The following is a 22,899-nucleotide window of genomic DNA, read 5'->3' on the forward strand; positions in this document are numbered from 1 at the left end:
TCTTTCAGTGACTTGTTGAAGGAGGGGAAAGGATGGAATGGTTAGGTGGGAATGGCCTATTGTGCTGCTGGAAATCTTGCTGATAATCAATTTAGGGTTCCAGAGGAAAAGCAATTAGACATGAAAAGCTACATAAACGTAAATGCAAATTTTCCTCTTGTGGGACCTTCAAGCTAATGCTCTTTTTCCCAGCTGGGAAAGCCTCATGCTACTTCACATCCATTCCATAGCTGAGTAGGGAGTGAGGTGGACAGGCTCCAGAACAAAGGCTTGTTCAGCCTATTCAGTCAACCACAATGTAGATACTTGAGAGGTGGGATAAATGAGAAGAGAAAAAATGTGAAGGTAGGAGTATTTCGCTGCATTGCTAGTGAGATGGAGAATCCTTGGGTGTGTGAATGATTGAAGTCTTTTCTATCACTTCTTGGCTGATTAATCCATAACTTGACACTGAGGGCTTTAAAAACAAAACAAACCCACCGAAAAAAGCTACCCTTGAAGGAGCACTTACCATCACATGTGGTCATGGCTTTTGGGTTCTGCCATAACTGCTTAATATTCAATAAGGAATGTCCCTTTCCCAAATTCAATTTTTGTAAAGATAAGGCCTAATTAATTTTGTGTGTGGAAACACTAATAAATCTCAATACTTACAATAGGGAAGACATCTAATTATCTAAGGTTTATTGCTTAAAGCTATTAGAAAAGCCCTGCAAGAGTTATGAATTCATCATTAGTTTGCTGAATATGCCTCTTCCAGCAATGTGCTTGTTTGACAGTTCATAGCCCTGGCACCTCTGAGCTTGCTGCATCAGTTATGAATGTAAAACAATTGGTTGAGCTCTGGCATCTCTTTAATTACAAATTAAACACTGACAGTATTCAATAGGAAAGACTGATCCATAGCGGAATCTTATGCAGAAGAGTTATCATTTGACCATCCTTTTCAATGGGGAAAGCACAATAGAAATCTCACTCTTTAGTTTATATAAATAGTTGTTATGATATGTATTTTCTTCCACCTCTTCCCATCCAAGCATCTACAGAATAAGAATGGCCATACTGCGTCAGACCAAAGGTCCATCCAGCCTAGTATCCTGTCTGCCAACAGTGACCAATGCCAGGTGTCCCAGAGGGAGTGAACCTAACAGGTAATGATCAAGTGATCTTTTTCCTGCCATCCATCTCCACCCTCTGACAAACAGAGGCTAGGGACACCATTCCTTACCCATCCTGGCTAATAGCCATTAATGGACTTAACCTCCCTGAATTTATCTAGTTCTCTTTTAACCCCTGTTATAGTCCAACCTCCTCAGGCAAGGAGTTCGACAGGTTGACTAGCCGCTGTGTGAAGAACTTCCTTTTATGTGTTTTGAACCTGCTGTCCGTTAATTTCATTTGGTGGGCCCTAGTTCTTATATTATGGGAACAAATAACTTTTCCTTATTCACTTTCTCCACACCACTCATGATTTTATATAGCTCTATCATATCCCCCCTTAGTATCCTCTTTTCTAAGCTGAAAAGTCCTAGCTTCTTTAATCTCTCCTCATATGGGACCCGTTCCAAACCCCTAATCATTTTTAGGTTTAGTTGCCCTTCTGTGAACCTATTCTAATGCCAGTATATCTTTTTTTGAGATGAGATCACATCTGTACACAGTATTCAAGATGTGGGCGTACCATGGATTTATATCAGAGCAGTAAGAGATTCTCTGTCTTATTGTCTATTCTTTTAATGATTCCTAACATCATGTTTGTTTTGGCTGCTGCTGCTGCACACTGCATGGATGTCTTCAGAGAACTATCTACGATGGCTCCAAGATCTCTTTCCTGATTAGGTATAGCTAAATTAGGCCCCATCATATTGTATGTATAATTAGGGTATTTTTTCCAATTTGCATTACTTTACATTTATCCACGTTAAATTTCATTTGCCATTTTGACTCATTAGAATGAAGTCAGGGCTGGTCTACTCTACAAAATTAGATTGGTTTAACTACATTGCTCAGGGCTGTGAAAAATGTCACACCTTATGTGATGAAGTTAAGTTGACCTAAACCCTGGTACTTTTTGGGGGTAATGGGTCAAGCATGTCTAGGTCTGCCTCCTCAAAGGGGGGCAGCCATTGGACCCAGGCTGCACCTGTATATTGAGGACAACAAATGGAAAAAACAGGGACAGAAGTGATGTCAAAGGTTGAAAATGAAGAGATCTAGATGAGAATACACAGCAAAGAACCCCTGACAGTAGTACACCTCTGCGGGTACACAGAGGTCTTTCGGGAATTACATCAACTCATCTAGATATTTGCCTAGTTTTACAACAGGCTACATAAAAAGCAGTAGTGAAGGCAGAACAAACTAAAATTCCATACAATGACTTGTTTATACTGCTCTATATACTGTACACTGAAATAGTACAATATTTACACCCCAATTGATTTTATAGTTATATGGTGAAAATGAGCAATTTTTCACTGTGTGCAATGACACTTGGGTATTTTTATGTCTGATTGTGTAAACAAGTTTTTTAAGTGAGGTATAACTTGGGGGTATGCAAGATAAATCAGACTTTTGAAAGGGGTACAGCAGTCTAGAAAGGTTGAGAGCCACTAGCCTATTTCCACCAAATAGCCATCCATTCTCCTCTCCAATAATCTCTCCTTACCCTCCCCTCCCGGGTCAGGTTTCTTGTATGACAGAATATAGCATCTTCCTGGAAAGAGCTATCTTAGTGCATTTCTAGAACACCCTGTAAACTTTCCCACACTATATAAAGACTTCATAGTAATATAGGCTACTATAGTCAAAGGGTCAGATTGGGCTAGTATATAGCAGTGCGATACATCACTATCGTCTTGCTACTGCCTTCTCATTCTCCAGAATATAAGATTAAGGCCAGAAGAGACCATAACAATTGTCTGACATCCTACATGACAAATCCATCACCCAATGATTCCTGTATTAAGTCCATAACTTCTGGATTAGCCAGAGCATATCTTTTAGAAAGACATCATGTGATGGAGAATCCACCCTATCTTTCTAAGTTGTTCCAATGTTTAATTACTCTCCTATAAAAAATGTCCGATTTCTAGTATGAACTTACCTAGTTGCAGATCCAATCCCTGAATCTTAGACATTTGTCTGCTAGATGAAAGAAATCTTACTGTCAATCTTTCCCCCCATGTAGATACCTAGGCCATGTCTACACCTAGTGCTACAGCAGCGCACCTGTACCACATGTGGTGAAGACACTCAATGAAGATTAAAGAGTTAGCAGCATAAAAAACCAACCCTGGGAGCAGCATAAGTTCTGTCAGCAAGAGCAGCTCTCCCACCAACATAGCTCTGTGCACACTAGCACTTACTTATGCCAGTGTAACTTCTGTTGCTCAGAGGGGTGAAATATTCACCCCGAGTGACAAGTTTTGCTGACATAAGTGGTAGCGTAGACATAGCTTTAGACCATGATCAAGTCACCTCTTTAACCTTCTTTTTGTTAAGCTAATTAGATTGCAAGCCCTGCTCTGTCACTGTAAGGCTGGGGCCTGTTTTCTGTGCGAATACAGTCACACAGAATCGCCCCAGGAGTAAACTTCTTTCAAAAGCAGACATGAGAAGTGTACAGGAGTCTTCCAGTAACTGTCTCAGTGCTGATACATGCAGTAGTGGTAACATCTCCCTACTTCTACTCAGTATTCCCCTACTTATACAAATAAGTTTATTGCCTTTGCGCCCTTAGCCAGTTGCATCATACTGTCAGCTCATGTTCAACCGGTTATCCCCGTAACACAAAGCCCTGTAGAGTCACTTCTTTCCAAAATACTGTCCTCCACCTTGGGTGACCTACATTCTGGTTTCTACTATATATAAATCTTACATTTAATTGTATTAGAGTGCATGATCTTCAAGAGATTGCTCTGTAGAACTCAGTCATTTACCCCTCTGCTGTTTGTCATCTGTTTTATCAGGCATGGTAAGTTTTCTTCCAGGTTGTTAATAGAGGTATTAAACAGGATTGGACCAAAAACAGATTAATGAAGGGGGTCCCCACAAGCAACACCTCCATTGGAGGATGATTCCCCATTTACAATTAGCTAAGGATGTGACATCCAGTTGATGGCTTGCTACTGTTAACTCTTTACTGCAGGATTCAGGACATCCTGTCATCAAAAGGCAATACTGCTTCAGCCATTGACTGATGAGCCCCTTCTGCTCCTGTGGGTTTCATATTAAAAAATAGTTTCCCCAACTCATTTAAGCACAGGAATATAAAAACAAACCCGTACCTATCTAACTTTTTAGGGAGCACACCAAATTAATGTTGTGGTAGCATTCAACTGAACTTGTATGTATTAAACTAGTGCAGATGTATGCAACTGTTACATAACATTTCCTCTTTCCTTGTAACAAGATTATGTGACTGTAAATTTTTATCACAGGGAATTTAGGGGGTTGCAAGTTAGTCTTGGAGCCCTGGAAGCTTCTTTACTACATTTTCCTCTTTAAATCCACATCTATTCAAAAGGTCTGTATTGTAGTGACCAGCCATCTCAGCATAGGAGGGTCTGGATTATTTGGAATTGAGCAGCATTTCCCTTCAGTTGGCCAGAAGTATCTTGAAGAGCAGCATATAGGGTCTCCAGCCCTTCACAGAAGTGAAGGACTAAAAGACTAATGTTTGACAATGCTGTGAAGGTAGTGTGACCCAATAGGGTTCCACTTACCTAAGACAGAAACTGCCTGCCCGGGGCATGGGCAACTTGTGCATGGAGAAGTGTGCAAATGAGCAGCTCTGCTTTCAGTGTCAATCCAGCTGTGTGTGGGGTACTTGGTTAATCCTCCATGATGACATTTTAGCAGCTAGTCATTTTGGGATGTTGGCGGACTGCCAAAATGAAGATGATTCTAATGTAATAGAATAGTTAGATGCCAAGGTTACAATGCCTAAATACAGGCAGTGTCCTGTATTTAGCAGAGGTTGCCAAAGGACGCAGAAAGACTTTAACATTTAAGCACTTCCAAAAGCAAAAAAACAAAATCAATATTCTGAGATTTAAGGAGAACTCCATGTCTTCTCTCATGTTACTACCTATATGTAGAACCACCACCTTGATCCTGTATGCCATGCAACCTCCCTCCTCACTATCCATTTCCCCCCACCTATCTTTCAATTGATTCTCTAATGATATCCCTTTAAACAATTTTAAAAGTTATTCTGAACAAACCAAACCTTAGGAACTAGGTTACTGCAACTGTACTATGCAAACAACCTCAGCCTTATTCTACATATCCCTCCTTCCTTCCCTCTTCTCCCCCTCTCCCACCGTTCTGAATCAATTTAGAAGTTAAGTTCCTCTGAACAGGAATTATCACATACCATATATACTCGATATTACAGAAATATGTTAACCATCGCAATTTGTAGTGGGGATGTTCTATAATCAGGCTAAAGCTTTGGATGTATTGCATCTCTACTGCACAACGCATGTGTTGTAGCAAGGTTATGGGACAAATGTTTAACTGTAGTGTAGATACTATCTTAAAAGTTAGTATACATTTTGTAATCCCATATGTTAAAATACATCCTTTAATTTAAAGAGTCAATCGGTAACCTCTATTTGCCTCCCTGAATAGAAGACCTATTAAAAAAAAATTCCTGATGTCAGTCATTATAGGAGTCATAAGACAGAAAAAATTATCTCTTTAAAAACAATACAGAAACTAACATACTCTTCAGTCAATTACTGTCCCAAACAATCAAGCTACAGCCCTCAAACAAAATATGGTATCAGTCCAGTACCTTTTGAAAGGGCTCATGTTACTGGACTCCTCTTACCAGGTGTCTCTCTGCAGGAAGCTATTGTTGCTGACAGAGACTGATATAGCGGAAGAAGAGATCAGAGGAGAAAAAATATTTAAAAACGGAGGAGTTATACTAAAAGGTATTAAAAAACCCCAACCCTGAAATAATACTTACCTCTCTCAAAATCCTCAGAATGGGACACAAATGTTGTTCTCTCACCTGTAGTCAGAGCTTTTTATTTTTCTCTCTCCATGCTGAATTTTCATCTAATTTTTTAAAACACAAATAGGAAGGCTGATGATTTATGCTGTGTCACACACACCAAAAAGAGCAGTTTTTCATAATTTTAATATTTAAGGGCATTTTGGAAATGTGTTAATGCCAAGACATTTTTGGCAGTCTGTTTGGATGCTTTTTACCGAGATTATTTTGCTGCCTCGGGAGAATTCAATTTTTAGAGTCTCTGAAATTGGGATTGTTACAACAGCTCTTCCATTATTTTCTACCTGTCTCCAGTCATGTTGCTGTAATGGCTGAACCTGCTTTCCCCAAGATAATTGTACCAAACCGTCTCCAGCGATGACGACAGAGTATTAATTTCCTTCTCTTCTGCTATTCTAATCAGATGAAATTCATCCCTGTACGGGGGGACACCACAATACATATACATCACTTTAATCCCACTTAAATCTTCAAAAGATGGGGTCTTTCAGAAGAGGTAGTAGGACACATCTAGTGCATAGGCCATTGAGTTCAGGTGACACATGCATTTACCTCATGCTGAGCCCTTACACGAAGGTAAATGTTATCCACAGCGAGCATTGTGTTCTGAGTGGAAGACGGGATGGACACTGGAATCAGAAGACTGCATGTGCTTTGGAAATAACAGATGGAAATGGAGAGTTTGAGATAAGAGTTCTCACTGAGCAAACTCGAAGTGTCAGGAAGGAGTGGCTAGTAGAAATGTGTAATTTCAGAGGAGAAACCAGACAGGAAATCTCACCCAGGAAAAGATAATAGAAATATACAGATGATCCTGATTTTTTCTCTGGAAAAGATCTGAACTGCTTCCCCAACCTGTTCTGTCATAACATAAAAATAAAAACATTTCCCCCTCCTTTGACTAAAATCATGTCTAAATTCTGGTGAAGGAGAAATGAGTTCAGGGGGTGATAGTGTTAAGTTAATGGTTTGTTTGTTTTGTAAAGCATTTTGTATATTTCTTGCACTACACAGACAATTTAGATGACATGGCATGGGGATTTAGGGTCAGAGCCAAAAATTATTAGGACAGATTCCTGGTCATTTGCACTTAGATCTGCAATTTTACTGTGCATTGTAAGAAATCTCACCTGCATCCACTGATGTCACTCTGTTGCATTTGTATTCAGGACTGTTCCTATATAGAGCATTTAAAGGGCTGGTGGGTGGATGGTTGTTTTGTAGCTTAGGAAGTTCCGGGTTCTTTTGAATTAACACTGTGTGAGTCAGTTACATTAACTATGTGTTGTCTATAACTGCTCCATATTACACCACTCAGAACATAAAATCACTAATTACCTACAAGTTGACACAGGGTCAGGCTGCAGAGTTGAAACAGACATGAGAACATGCTTGAAGTATGGGGATGTGTCAGTCTGCAATTTTGGTTAATTCCATTAGTTAAACTGGAGCTAGTCATGAAGTCTGGCTCTGGACTCTCCCAAATGTCAGGGTTCTTTGGATCTGGATTTCTGTTCAGGTCCATTTCTAATTATAAGTTTAAAACAATAAAAAAAAATCACTTGTTAGTGTTGGGAGAAATTTATCCATGACTTAATTTCAGTGACTGCTATGGAGTTATACCAGGGACCACTTTGGCCCATTCAATTTACCCTTCTTCCCCCAGCTATCATCAATCAGGTGAACTAGCTCATACTTAGTTCACACAAAGAGATAGTTACAAAAGTATATAAAATATACTGACAAAGAAAAAAACCCAAACACTTAAGAACCTGCATGTAATTCCACTCCATATGGTGACAGTTTAAGCCTCCAGGTATCTTGTCCTCAAATCCTTTTTATCCTTTACAGAAAAGCCATTACCCCAAGGCACATTCAGGGAGCATACTGAGCTATTCCTTTTTGCAATCAACCCTTAGGTACTGTTATATTTATTCAGTTTACAAACTTGTATGAAATTTGGTGGCGAGCATCCTTAAAGCCCTTTCTCCTTCTGCCTATGTGTTTGTAGACCATTTGTCACTACACAGAAATTCCTATAAATGACAACATGGGATTTGTTTAAATCATGGTTTTAAGACCTAAGGTAACTAGTATGAGGTTGTTCCTAATTAGTTAAAAAATGTCTGTTATAGAAAAATGACGCATGAACAAATGGTTCACAGGATCTTTGAGTGAAATTAAACACCGCCAGCTGTCGCCAGGGAAAGCTGTGGGATACGGTGACAACAAAACATATCTGACATTAATAATTTATAGTACGCTTTTAAAGATAGGATTTTTTAAGAAGGCAGTGTCAAACGCTTTAGGTACCAGATTCAATCTTGCTTAGATTATTTGTTTACTTCTAAATCTAATACTCTCATCAACAAGAACTTGAAAACCATGACAATGGCAGTTTATAGGTTCCTATAAATCTACATTTTATTCTTGCTTTGCAGGTTCTGCAGCAATGTTTAACTAGCAAGTAATGTTTCCACATCTGTACTGACAATCATGCTGCCATGCAAAGAATCACTATGAATGCAAGTTACAATTAATTGTAGCTGCTAAACAAAAACACTTATGCTCATGTCAACTTGATCCAAAAAACACATTGTGGGTGGGGGGAAGGGAAATAAATGTTTGCTTAATAGAAAAAGACAAATGATAAAATCCCCCTCCCCCATTTTAAAGCTTCTTAGAATGTGTCAGAAGGAATGCAGATTAAAACAAATAAATATTGAACACTGATTGAGAGGAACAAAAATAAATCTTGTACTGGATATAGAAATCTTGGGTATCAAAGTTTGCAAAATGAAACTGTGCTTAATAAAGGACTAGCATGATAGTACAACTCTTCAGTTTGTTGGTTTACATTCTGGAATGCTCAGTTTAAATCTATGATACTGCGGTGAGAGACACTGCCTTACAACATTCAACAGCAACCCCTCCAGTTAACTCAGGAGGAAAATTCAGTTCTCAAGGGAGTCCCATCCATTTCATCTCTGCCAAAAGGACAGTGCTGCAAGACGAGGCCTGGAAAAATACAAGCAAGCATCCTCAGAGCTCCAGCAGATATAGAGAGTAAAATCACTCCACACAAGAGATGTAATCTTAATTTAAAATATAGTTTCAAAAGCTAAGATTTAATTACAAAGATAGCAGAAAGATTTTGGGTGTTAGGATGATGCTGAGTGACTGAGTTTCAATCTTTAGAACCACTCAAGTTTTCGTTGTGGAGTGGATGTGAAATTTTGCAGTTGGAAAGCTGAGAGATTGGAATGTGATTAGAATTTCTGTGAAAGATGAACAGACCGTCAAAAGCAGTATGCAGACTCTGAGGTCTGCACATTGAGACATATTGATGCAGTGGGTAAATACTGACCTTAGTTTTGCCATAGTAAATAAACAGAAACCTTGATGAACAATAAAGCCTGATGGCCACCAAAACATGAAGGCCATATTATATGTATTGTTCCACATGTGCTGAACAAAAAAACATAGGCTGAAGCTGGAAATAATTTATATGGTTGAAGGTATTTAACAATTGTGAGTTCTTCCTTCTCAACTAATGAGAGAGAGAGAGAGAAAGATCCAGCAAAATTATTATTCACCTCTGATAGATAGGCAAGAAGCAGACATTTGCATATCATCCAGTTGGCCCATCAGAAGTACAAATAATCATTTTCACTGAATTTAGTTGCATTCGGGATACATTTGTTTACACAGGTGACCTGCATAGTTAACATTGCTCCACACCTCACTATTATTTTCTTTGTAGAATCTGAACATACATTTCGTGACATGATTTTTCTAACCAGTTCCTGAATGAGGATTTTCTTCTGCAACTACTATTTTTCTACCCTGCAGGAAGCCTGGCAACAAGATTAGCCTGAGGAGAATGCTAACCAAAACAAGGAACACAACACTGAACAGAAAAGACACTAACATTACAATTTTCAGGAGTGCCCCTTGATTTTTGTACCACCTTGGGCCTGATTTTCAAGAGTAATGAGTATCCATGTCTCCTTTTGAAGTTGTTGGTGCTTAGCACTTATATCAGAACCTAACATGTCTCAAATGGAGCACCAAAAGTTGAGGCACCCAGAACTAATTACCACTTTTGACTATTTTGGCCTTGTGCAAAATGCTGCCACCTCTAACACAATGGAGTATTACATGTTAATCACTCTGAGGACCAGAAGCAAGAGTGTCACGCAGCACAGGCTTCCCTACTGACAGTTCCAAAAAAAGATCTGTGACTTCATCCTTCTTTATTAGATGACCTCAGACAACAGCGGTTCTGAAAAAATTTAACTTGAAATGGTCTGCTAGGATTAAAAATCTTGACACTTTGCTTACTACATTTGTAAATGGAGTTTTGTGGAGCAGGTAGAAAACAAGAATTTATTCATGCATGCAAGATTTTTCTACATTCACTTACACTGCAAATATCTGGCAATTAACCACATAACTGATCTGTCTGTGTCTATCCAAGTATCAGGAAGAAAGGAGTACACAGCACTGAAAGCCCTTATTAGCAGACTGTGAAGATAGTTGTATTTTAAATCCAAATCAGACAACAAATGTATCCTGGGCTGATCTGATTTAATTGTCTTAATGCTCCAAAACTATACATGAAAATGTAGCTTTAGGAGGAGTACAGACTGGAAATTTGTAATAGTTTAAAAACCTCACAGCACCTTTTTAAAAGTGTTGATTAAATGACAATTTCAGTGGGCCAAACAAGTGCCATTTCTCCCATCCATAACTCTGTACTTTCCTTCAAAGGAAGAACTGTGAGTCTTGACCTGCCTCTTATTAATTCACTCATTGCCTTCGCTCAAGGGCATATGTGGAGCTTTCTCTTCCTTCCAATCCATTTTTTCCTAAAGTAGCATAGGCTAATCTATATAGAGCTGGAAAGAGTTTTTGAACAGATTGTCACTACAGATCAGTTTTTAGCATGAAGCAGTAAGACATACATTATGAATATTTAAAGCACTCAAATATAACTTTAGATTACACAACAAGTTTACAAAAGCTATTTAAAAATTCACAGGAAAACAAATGGCCATGAGACTATGACAAACGAAGATGCCAGTTTGTAGCTCTAGACAGCTCAAGCTGTCTCGTACTCAAAAATGCCCTTCTAAAGAGAAGACTACAATATATTTTTTGTACGTGTAACTTGCTTTCATTGGGCCTAATCCAGCACTCACTGTTGTATACTAAAAACCTTCCAAAGGGCCTAACTGCCTAGGAATCATTGAGTTTACCCTTTTATAGCTTCTCCCAGCATACCTGTATGGTAACTGACCCTTGAAATTTGGAAGAAACAATCAGCTGCAATGCTAAAACAATTATTTTGCCTCTGCCTACTATAGCTAGCCCTTCTCTCTCTTCTACCTAATAAGTGCATAGCTCCTATTAGGTTGCTTTCTTCTTTCTTATAGTTTAAAAACTATAGATTAAAAAAAAATCCTCTCTTTCCATTTAACAAGTGAAATATTGAAAACTACCCAGGATCCAGAGTAACATACATATATTTGTGAGTAAAATTACTGACCTATGTAAGAAGACACGGTCTGTAAACACTGAACAAATTAATTCTTGATGTGGAATTACATTAAAATAAGTTTGGAGATGCTGTTGCACTAGTAATTTATTTGACTCACTAAAGAGTATGTTACAGTTTTGCAAACTCGTGATTTTAGTGAGTCTTGGGATAGCTGATGTTTTTATTAAAGCAGCAACTTCTGGAGTCATGTGACTAAGTGAGACTTGCAGCTTTAATTTTAAAAGTAATTTTATAGCTTTCAGTTAGAGAAAAGCTTGAAAATGTGAACCCTAAGAACTTACAAACCAGAAGGCATATACAAAGAACCTAAAGTGTATTAGATTTTAAAATCTCATGAGTTTGCGCCAAGCAACTCTTTTGGGCACCTCCTCATGAGTTGGCAATACTGATGACAGTAGATATATCTAAGAAACTGGGTCATGAATAGCTGGCCTAAAATACAGCTCCTCTCTCCATAAAACTCTTCCAGGATTACAGTTAAGGTAGAAGTGCTTGTGGGGGAGAGGAGATGGAGAACAGCTCCCCTTCCTTTGCTAACTTCAGAATTGAAACTACCCTTCTCTTACTAGCCTAGGAACAGTTCTCTCTTCTCCCTGCCCAGCACAGTCAGAGTGGCACCTCCTTTTTAACAGCCAGCAACCCCCAAACTGTCATGTAGGATTTTATAGCTGCTCTTTTCCCTTCATCAAGGAAACGGATGAAGAAAACATTACTCCAGTGTGTAGTTAGAAACCACAATCTTGCTGGGAGACGGGGCTTTGCCTGGGGGCTGCAAAAACTGGGGCCTTGGCCTGGAGCCATGGAGATGGGCCTGCTACTAGGTGACCTGAGTTAGTCACAGCAGCTGGGACAAGGACGGAGAACTTCCCCGGTGCAGTGGCCTGTCCCACAATTCGTTACCCTTATCATGGGGCGGGCACCCTTAATGATGGGTGGCAGCAGGTTGTGCTGCAACCAGAGGCTCTGGCAGAAGTAGGCTTCGAGCCACACCTCTGCCAGGCAGGGTCTAGACCTGAATCCCCTTCACCAGCCCCCCGGGAGAGCCCCTCAGTCCCCATCTTCTCCTCAGTCTTCCCCAGCCCAGGGCCATGCGGCGGTACCCCACTGTCAACGGCCACCTCCGCAGCCGCAGGGAGCCGCAGGCCCAGGCCAGTGCTCCTCCGCAGCCGGGCGGGATAGGGAACGAGCCAACCTCCCCTGGCTTCTCTTCATAGGCTAGGGGAGAAAGGAGAGTAATGTCCTTCGGACGGTGATTGGCTAAAGAGATGAAGGGGCGGACTTTTAACGCCGTTTCGCAGTGGGATTGGTCAAGGAGGCAGCGCAGCCTTTTCTTCTCCCCCATGAGTGGAACGAGCCCGTTCTTCTGTTTCGGGCTGTGATTGGAGGAGCGGCGCGATGGATTAAGTACTCATCCGCGCGGGGATTGGGGGAAGGGGCGTCGCCGCGCTGGGATTGGCGGCGGGTAGCGTTGCTCGGCGATGGGGGCGGGGCGCTGCCGTGCTGAGGGATCGCCTGAGTCAGTTGGCAAGAGGCGCTCCCAGGCGGCGCAGCTGCTGCCGGCTCCTCCCGGTGGTTCCTTCTCCCTGCTGATCCGGGGGTGCCCGGGGCTCCGTGATGGAGCTGGGCGGCCCTTTTCTTCTTCTCTTCCTTCTTCTGCGTGTCTCCGCTGGCTCCGCCTTCTCCTGCTGACGGCGCCGCGGACCCCTCTGGACCCCGCTGTCCGTGGCCTGCGGCCCCGCCCGAGGTGAGCGCTGAGGGGAGCCCTGGGGGTGATGGGGAAGCCGCCCGTGAAAGGGGGTGGTCGGGGGGGGGGAGAGCAAGGGGACGGTTAAGCCACCCGTGAAAGGGGAGGTGCCATAATGCGGCGGGGTTGGGCCGGGGCCGCTTGTTTACCCGGGGGCTGCGGCCTTTGGGTAGCGCTGGCAGGGGTTGGGGGAGCCCCCGGGCGGCTTTGGCAGGGGGCAGCTTGTCCTGGAGCTTCGCTGGCAAGGGAGCTTGCCCTGCGCTGCCCGTGCAGCGGCCCAAGGGCGGGGAGCTCGCCTGCAGCCTTCCCTTCTCCCTGCTGCGCCTGCCAGACCCGGCGCACCGGTCTCCCTTTCCCCCAGGAGAGGCTCGGTGCCAGAGCCTCTGCTGTCTCCCCGCCCGCCCCCTCGGAGCTCGGTCCCCAGATCCCGCTTCCTCCCCAGAGTGCGGATGGAGCCGCATCTCTACATTCTCATCTTCCAGGGTGCACGTCGGAGGCTGTATTTGCTCCCTCCAGGGTTGTGAGAGAAGGATGGTCCCAGAGCATCTGCTGGGGAAGGTTGTGTGGGGGGCGGGACCACAAGGGCAGGGGATTTACTGCGTTTTTGGACCTATCCATAATGCTTGTATCGTCTGTATTCGGTTCAGCATAATTACCAGGGCAGCCATATTGGGATGATGAACGGACAATCCTCTAGGAGCTAAATCGGGAGGGAAGGGGCAGGAGACGGAGAATGACAGAGCCGTGGCAGCTGTGGGGTCACTGAATACAGCCGCTAAATCAAAGGTGCGGAGTTAGTATCGGTCACTGATGTCAGGTTGAATTTTGCACCTAATTTTTTTGTTTCGTTTACAAAATGCAGAATTAGTCTTGGAAGTGAAGTTATGTTCATACTCTATTATTCAATGTCTTTCAGTAAGAGTTTTTTCTCCTGTGTGCTGGCCTTGTGTGAAATCCAGTGGTGTGTGGTGATCAGTTGTTTGTAATTCTATATTTATTTTCTTTTGCATTCCTGTGGGGGGGGAGGTCATTGTAATGACAAGGCTTTTGACACTATGTCCAGGTGCCTGTATTCAGTATTTTAGCTGGCTTCAGCACTTTCATTTAAATTGAGGGGAAAAAAATCTAAGTAATTTGGCAGCCTGCACTGCAGCAATCCAGTTGATGTCTCAGGCTGGTATTTCTGTCTGGTTGGTGGAGTACCCAAAATTGGAGTTCTTATGGTCCTCATGTTCATGGAGTCTTACTGCTTTGAGCAGCTGCTCTGCTAACTTTCCACAGGCTAATCTCTCTGCTTGCCCCTGATATCTTTTTAATGATGGCGCAATGATTAGGTTACAGTTACCTAGGAGCCTGTTCTTAATTTAAAAGGTAGCACACTGTGCTAGGCAAATCCTAAGAGATGTGGAACTAAGAATTTGTTTTCAGTTGTGGTGTAATCACCAGTGGGTTAATCAGAGGTGATACAATAGTTTGTATTTTTTCAAATAGCTATCCTGTCTAGTGATCCTAAGCTTCATGTGCTACTTGAAGATGTTTTTTTCACTATCAACTTGGTTTTATGGTGTGTAACTGTTTTTCAGCTTGTCACTATTTATTCACTCAAGTCCATAATATCGTTGTCCTCAAGTTCTGTTCTGCTCTTAGTTTCCATGTATTAAAAATAGATGTTCTTTTTTGAAAACTTTGTTTAAAGGGAAACGCTCAACTAGTTATAGGCCTCAAGTCTAGGTCTTGTACAAAACCCAAAATTTATGAAAAAATTTTTGAGACTTTAAGCTTTAGCGAAAAAGAAAAAATGTAAATCCTTTTATGATGTTAACCCAAACATAGTACTAGTAATAGTGCGTTAGAACCCCAGAGGATATCAACCAGTGTATTATATTTGTCACCTTGCATAATGTGAAAAATGGTAAAAAGTAAATTATTCTAAAATTTGCTTATTAATGAGAAATTTAAATATTTAAATGCTGGGAGGTGAGGGTGGAATTAGTAGTAGTTTGAAATATGTAAATATGAATCTGATTGAGAGCAGGGAGCAATCTGGTTTATTTCTATCCTGACAAATAACTAGTTATATGCTCAGGTGTTGCTCACCTTTAAGATTGAGAACCAGGTAATGGTTCATGTTAGACATAAGAGCTATGACTGTGCAATTAATGACTTAGGGGAGAGGCAATTGTTGAATTAGTTCTAAATGGCTCACAGGATCTGGTCCAAGAGGTGAATATGACTAAAATGCTTAGTAATAGTGAACATAATGTAATAGGTTTCTTTAAATTTAACATCCTTGTAACAGAGCAAATACCGATCTCAGTAGCATTTAGCTCCAAAAAGGGGAACTACTAAAAAATTAGAAGCTAATTAAATGGAAACTAAAAGGAGGAGTCACAAGATTGAAAGACACCTGCAAGCTGCATGGAAATGTCACACAACGCACAGTCAGCCTGTGGAAGTAGTTGCCAGGGGATGTTGTGAAGGCCAAAAGTATAACTGGGTTAAAAAAAAAAAACAGAGAAGTTTGTGGAGGATAAGTTCATCAATGGCTATTAGCCAAGATGGTCAGGGATTCAACCCTGTGCTTTGGGTGCTCCTTGGTTTCTAACTGCCATAAACTAGGACTGGATGACAGGGTAAGATGAATCACTGAGAAATTGCTCTGTTCTGTTCATTCCCCCTAAAGCACCTGGCCACTATTGCACGACTGGATTCTGGGCTAGATGGACCATGGGTCTGACCCAATATAGCCATAGTCTTATTTTCTTATGCAAGTATTCAGTCTTTTTCTTCATTTTTGTCCCAGTTTGAACCCATGCAGAACAGTGCCTAAGAATAGACAATTAACAAATTCCTTCCAAGTCATTAGGAAAATGATTCATTCTGAGATTAATCTATTGGTAACTTTCTGTGGAGTATAAAGAACAAAATGTGAACTTGTGAATCTTAATGGCCTAAACATTTATCCAAGTCTACGAACTCCAGCTGCTATTTTCTTGCAAGATGTATCTCTTGTGACAACTCCATAGGGAGGCTGTGTTCTGTAGTGGTAAGACCCTAGCTCCTGATACTGTCTGGGGTCTATTTCTAATTTACCTCTGGCTGCTGTGTGATACCATGGGTAAGTAACTTAACCTCGCTATGCTTCAGTATGTTAGAAAGTCATGAATCCATCTTAAGTGTTTTGAGGTCTGAATAAAATTGCTGTATAAGAAAAAACCATTGTCCCTAATTTCAGCAAAATTTGAAACTAATAGAGTCTTAGGCTGCAGGCTGTATCAATGTATTGGAAAGCGACCTTGTTTAGGCAGACAGTAATGAGTGTGTATGGAATCCACTTGTAACCCTAAGCAAACAACTTGCATTTGTTTTTTAGCTGTGAAAAGTAGCAGAGCTGAGACTGAAGTAAAATGAGGTGCAATGTAACCACAACTGTAGGAAAAGAGTCTGAAAACATGTGGGCAACTTATAATCAAAAACAGCTCATCGATATATCCTATGGACTGTTTGGTTATTTTAGTGACCCAGTTGTGTGTGAACTTGATTTTCTTGATTTCTGCTATTAGAACAGGGTATACTTCAGCCTATAGTTGAGTCATGATGTGCTGCATATGACAGACATCCTGTCAGTGTGTAGAGCCTTTTAATAGGAATAAGGATCATCTATTTATAAAATTTGTTAAATGTGGTATCTGAAAATATGGCTCAAGTAATAATGAAAAACACAGTATTGTTTTGAGGCCTTTTGGTGTCCTTGGAAAGCTGTAACGAAACTCATCTGTTGCTGTTGGAGAAAGCATTGCAAAAGTATACCAGGGAGCAGTACCTAGCTTTTTATATTCCAGTTGTAGATGGTTGTATGCTGATCTGGCCTCGCTCCCCATACCTCTTCTTCAAATCTTCTCCTGTGGGACGATGAACTGTTCTGAGATCTCCAGCTTCTTCCATTTTTATGAATTTTGTTGTCTGCAGCATTGCTTCTGTCAGTGTAGAGGGGGCTCATTCTCATGGAGGGAGTTATTGAAAAGAACAGAATATGAAATGTTCTTTTTTGTAAAATGTATTTTGTATGTTAGGCTTGGAGCATGCAAAGCTCACTTAATAGTGTTTGATCTGCGTTTTGAAGGAAGGGAATTGCTTTCCTTTGTTAAACACTCCAGCAGGAAACTTCCTTGTTTAAAAAAAAATTCTGATCCACCAATAAGCAACATCATTGCTAAAGAGAAACCAGAAAGCATTTTGTCCTTGATTTTTTTTTTTAAGTGCAAAAGGGCCAGCAGATGACTTGAGATTTTTAGGTAAATGTTTGAACTGTCTTCCTGAGGTTTTGATAGAATTGTGTACTCAGGTGGGAGGGAAGAAACATGACCCAAATCATCTTATGCTCTAAAGAATTAATAGAGTGGAAAAGTTCAAATGAAGTAAAACACTTTCCCTGCAGTACAAGTGAGGGATTCTAGAACTTCCGTTGCACCATTCTGCTGTTGTGATGCTTCTAAATATGTCACAAAGGGAGGAAAGCAGGCCAATCTGGCAGCCAGATTATATACCAGGAAAGGTTCTAAAGGAATAGTATTGTGAGTGGTAGCATTGTCCTCACTTCTGAAACTGCACATCCCACTCTTCATAAAGTTAAAGCTTGTACGTTTTGCAGTCTTTTGATCTTACTCTAGCATTTTTATTGGGGAGAGAGGGCTGGTGTTCTTCATAATTTTCACTTCACCCATTTAAACCCAATGTAAGTGAAGAATCCATTGGTCTCTGTAAATCAAGATTCCTGATGATGGAAACAGCCTCTTGTCACACAGGTGTGTTTCTGTCACTGGAGAGAGGTGACTAAATGGTGCCTCACACATCACTATACCTGCTACAGGGACTGTCTTATGCTGTAGAAAGTTACAAAATAGCTTTTAACTGGAGGATACAAAAGTGCTTTTTTGATCTTAATAGTAGAACATGTAACTTTTTTGATAGTGGAAAGGCTTTCAATCCTTTTGCTCTTAGTTCCTGTTTCATGGAATGTGACTCAATAATTAACACTGAAGAAATTGAAGCTGTACCATGGCTGGAGGGGAGCCTCAAATGTCTAACTTATTTATGCTTTAACCAGCTGCATCTCAGTAGGCAATAATTTGCAAAGGGTAGTTTCTACTAAAATTTTACACATAGCTGCAAACGGTCAAGTAAAATACAGTCTAATGCAGGGCTCTGAAGTTCCGGGCATAGGCGAAGAAGGGACAGTAATTTGACTGCTTCAAATAACATAGTGGCTTAAAAATGCTAGGTGGCCTTACGTCAAAATCAACACTAAATGGATCTTCCATCTATCCCTCAATCTTTAGTTTCTGTATAGAATTAGTATTTACTAAAGGTACTTTAGTGAGAGTACCAAATATTTTTTTTCTTCAGTTTGAAACTAAACCAGTGTTAGCAGTCTAAAGGAAAAATAAGCAACAGTGCAAACCAAGCATTTTTACAAAATTAAACTTTAGACGTTTAGGAGATGTACCTTCTAAAAAATCCTCTTAGCTGATGGCCTTGCTTACTTACCCTGGATTTGCTAGGACTTGTAGTTATCTGCTTAACAAAATGTCAAAATATTTCAAATTCTTTATCAGGCTGGTTGGGGAAATAGAAAAGAACTGCTCTGCAAAGTGCCTTGTAAAATTTCAGATAGCACATTCCCAACCAAAGGCTTTCTATCAGCTCTGTGAAATCCAGTTCTAGTTTTGTTATGTGAGAATGTACCATATGAATATTCCATGTAATCACCTTTCTCCTTTATTAAGTTGTTTGTAGCAGGTTAATCTAGGGAGTGCTGAATCTTTCCGTACATTGGATTTCATGACCAGTTCAGTGAATTGCTTCTGTTCAGGCAGGTTGCTGTCTTAAGCAGCAATACACAGGTTGGTGTGTGTGTTTGGGGGGGGGGGTTACAAAAATAGTCATCTGATATTTGGATAAGGAATTGTGACAAAGTCCTGTGTTTACCTGCCATGCAGGAATGTTCTGTAGTGTTGGACTACAGTGAATAACCATCTGGTTAGGGTAATCTGCTGTATTTGAAATACAGAATCTGCATCACTCTGCAGATCATCATAGGCCATTCAGAGTTGCTGTGATTGGATTAGCCTTTACTCTGTGGAAGAGCTTGTCCTGAGACTTGGTTTAAATTCTGTTTTGTCTTAGCAGCAGTTGAGAATGAGGTATCAACCCTGTGCATATCTGTGACTTGTCACATTCTGTCACTTCAGTTATATTGTTACCCAGTTGAATGTCATTGATTATAGTAGAAAACTAAAACTGTAACAATCTCCTGGTTAGCTACCTTGATAAACTGTTGAGGAGGAGGAACATTCCTGTTAAATAACTTGTCCTGTTTTCTGGAATGTGACAACCTTTCCCTCACTGTGATGCAATGTCCTCCTCTGCCATTAGTAATAAGGTAAAGTAATGCAATTTTAATTAAATCTGTCTGTGCCATGTAAAAATATCATAGAATGAATTAGCCATGCCTAAGACTTGTTTTTTTCCAGCTAGTGAATCACTTTTGTACTTTTTCCTTCCCGGTCCAAACCTGGAAAAAAATGCTCAAGAAAAGAGTTCAAACATTTACCTAAAAATCTCAAGTCATCTGCTGGCCCTTTTGCAGTTTAAAAAAAAATGGTCTATTTCATGGGAGATTCAGGGTTTAGATAACTATGGGATCCATTTCTGGGTGCTGTGACCCATATATCCACACTTGTAGAGATATATCCAGCACAGACCCAGCCTTGGCAGAAAGAATTTGGGCTTTACTTGTTTAATGAAATAGTACTTAAGGAGAGATGTCGGAGGTTCCAGGCTGTGCTGGTTCCAGCCTGCAGTTATCTAGAGTGGACTTGCCTCCTGGTTTAGAACTGGATTCAGTGCGTTTTTTGCACTAAAAGTGCTCAATCATTTATATGTGACGAGACTTGAGCAATAAGTATTTTTATTGTCATTTGAGCAGATGAGTATATTGTTTGACATCTGATGGGTAAAAATTTTAGGTGGAAATCTCTTTGAAAGGCAATAGTCTTTTGTTTCTCTGTAGAATAGTGTCCTTGAAGGTCACTAGATGTGCAAGCAGTAACCTAAGATTTTTATTTACTTTGAACAGAGGAAATCCCTGGGTGTTGGCAGTGTTCTAAGCTTCTGTGCTGTGAAATGAGTGAACAGCACAAAGACCTGGGGTCCTTTTCTCTGATGCTGTGTGCAGAGCAAGAGTGCTAGTCTCCACTTATTCTGGGAAGAGAGGCAAGGAGTGAAAACACTTATTTGTTCACTTCAAGAGCAGTCTGCATTGGGTGACATAGGCAGTGACTAGGAGCATGATGGGGATATCTCTAGCTCTGGATTCTCTGAATAGACGTACAATTTTGGGATGTGTTAGGCTTCCCTTCTCCTCCTCCATTAATGTAATCTCTTATGAATGTATTTTGAAAGTAACTGAATCTCACTTTCTCTTTAGAAAACTCCAAGAGATCATAAAAAGGAAAAAACCCTTTGCATCTGATTTCTGGACTCAACACTATAGGAAATCAAAATGTCAGGAGCTTCTGTGAAGGTGGCTGTCCGGGTCAGGCCCTTCAATTCCAGAGAGACCAGCAAAGAATCCAAATGCATTATCCAGATGCAAGGCAACTCAACCAGTAAGTTTAATCTGACCTCCTAATGGAATCTACGTCTCTTGGTTCTGCTCCTTTGTCCTCTTCTTTGATCAAAGTAAACTGACTACTGTGCACATTACAGCATCTGGAATTACCCTTTTAGGGACGCTTCTTCCTCTTGCAAGCCTCTTATGGGTGACTTCATTATTTTTATGTTTAACCAGAGAGGGCTGAATCCTGGGTATCTTGATTTTTGTGGAAGGTAATATTAGCTGGTGGTGAACTGAGGGCTTTGGGGGAGGAATGTGATGTTGAAGTGAGTTTTACGACTTGTCCACACGGTTGAGTAATTTGTGCTATCAGGGTGTGATTTCTAAAGTTCTGTAATGTTTGACATTAATTGGTTTGTGTAGGCTCCCCTGGTGCACACTAAAGGTTCCCTAGTGTGCTTTAACAGAGTGCTGTTTGAGTCAGTTAATCGAATGAGGTGTTACCTGGAGTTGGGATAGTTTTGGACTCCAGGACCATCTTGCCCCTGTGGTTCTCCTTCATGGTGGGCTGACTGAGGAGGCCCAGAGTTGGAGGGACAGGTAGTTGGGAGACAAAGGGGGAGCTGTTTACAAAATGTAAACTAAAACAAAAAAACACAAACTCCCCCTTTTTTATGTAACTCTTAATTTTCGGCCAACTTTCTCTGAATACTGGCTGCTTCCCTGCCTTTGTGTTCCTTGGGGCAGACAGTCCAACATTATATTATTGAGTAACCACAGAAATAAACATACACCATTTACTTTCATATTATTTACTTGTGTTTAGGTAACCAGTAATTAATATTCAGTAACTGCAACTCTCCCTCCTTTTGAGCTAAGCTTCTCCTTCAGACTGATCCTGCACTGAAGTGTTAAATCTGTTTGTGACATCAATCTAGTCTTATGGTAATGGCTGTGACATCACCAAAAGAGATGGGCCATGTACGAGAGAGCATAAGTCCTGGTGTACGCTGGGGGGGGATCAATCTAAGTTGCGTGAATAATGTAGCTGAAGTCGACTCACTTAGATCAACTTACCATGGTGTCTTCACCGCGGTGAGTCGACTGTTGCCCCTCCACTGTCAACTCTGCTTGTGCCTCTCACAGTGCTGGAGTACAAGAGTCAATGGGAGAGCACTTCAGGGATTGATTTATCGCATCTAGACTAGACAGAATACATCGATCCTCACTGGATTGATTGCTGCCTGCTGATCAGGTGGGTAGTGTAGACATACCCTAGGTCTGTGTGGAAATGTCTTGCTTATGGTCCAGTGACAAGGGTGCCTGGCATATTTCCGGCAGACTGTCTGCCAGTTTATCTGTTGTGGTACTGGTACTACGTCCACTTGCTGAATTCCTGGCCATGGTAATGCAGTGTCATTAATAGAAGGCTCCAATAAACTGAGTCAAAGTTAAAAGAAAAAGTGTGCATGGGAGGGTTTTTTTTTCTAGTTTAACATAGCCAGCAGTTCCTTTGTAGCTTTCTGCTGTCCCCCCCCCACCCCCCCTGAGAATGGTATAATCCTGAAGCCTTCTGTTTCTAGGGGCAGGTCTACACTACAGCCTAAGTTGATATAACTCGCATTGCTATGGAGTATGAAAAATGCGCCCCCCCCGCTCCCTCCCTCAAGCAACAGAAGTTTCACATTGTCCACACCAGTGCTATGTTGGCAGGAGATGCTCTCCCACTGACACAGCTTCCACTTCTTACTGGTGGAGTAATTATGCTGACAGGAGAGGGGTCTCCTGTCAGCACCAGATGTGCCATAGCTGTGCCAAACTAGCATTATAGTGTAGATTTGCCCTGGGTCTCATGGCATAGATACAAGCTGGCTGAGCTGATCGGATTTAAATCACCAAGGACATTTAAAGACTGTGGGAAGGGGGTCTTAAATTGCAATGGCTCT

The 22,899-nt window shown here is 41.1% G+C and overlaps 1 protein-coding gene and 1 long non-coding RNA gene across 9 annotated transcripts in view; one reads left to right on the forward strand and one right to left on the reverse strand.

The window, feature by feature from the left end:
- LOC127038866 (uncharacterized) overlaps positions 1-12,600 on the reverse strand; it is a 29,417-nt gene extending 16,817 nt beyond the window's left edge. Inside the window, exons 1-4 of one of the 4 annotated variants that reach the window (XR_007770825.1) lie at positions 8,941-12,600; positions 7,367-7,555; positions 6,313-6,444; positions 73-6,072 (exon numbers count right to left, since the gene is read on the reverse strand). This is a non-coding gene — a long non-coding RNA (uncharacterized LOC127038866). Of the gene's footprint in view, positions 1-72; positions 6,073-6,312; positions 6,445-7,366 lie in introns of those variants that run through there. The other 3 variants (XR_007770824.1, XR_007770826.1, XR_007770823.1) reach the window with 3 other exon arrangements.
- Positions 12,601-13,117: 517 nt separating this feature from the next.
- Positions 13,118-22,899, forward strand: part of KIF1B (kinesin family member 1B) — a 138,073-nt gene continuing 128,291 nt past the window's right edge. For all 5 annotated transcript variants that reach the window (XM_050931862.1, XM_050931863.1, XM_050931864.1 and 2 more), the window contains exons 1-2: positions 13,118-13,335; positions 20,825-21,005. In XM_050931862.1, coding sequence (XP_050787819.1) covers positions 20,900-21,005 — 106 coding nt within the window. In that variant the 5' untranslated portion in view covers positions 13,118-13,335; positions 20,825-20,899. The remainder of the gene's footprint in view (positions 13,336-20,824; positions 21,006-22,899) is intronic.

The sequence above is a fragment of the Gopherus flavomarginatus genome, chromosome 21 (genome assembly GCF_025201925.1).
Source record: "Gopherus flavomarginatus isolate rGopFla2 chromosome 21, rGopFla2.mat.asm, whole genome shotgun sequence".
Classification (NCBI taxonomy): domain Eukaryota; kingdom Metazoa; phylum Chordata; order Testudines; family Testudinidae; genus Gopherus; species Gopherus flavomarginatus.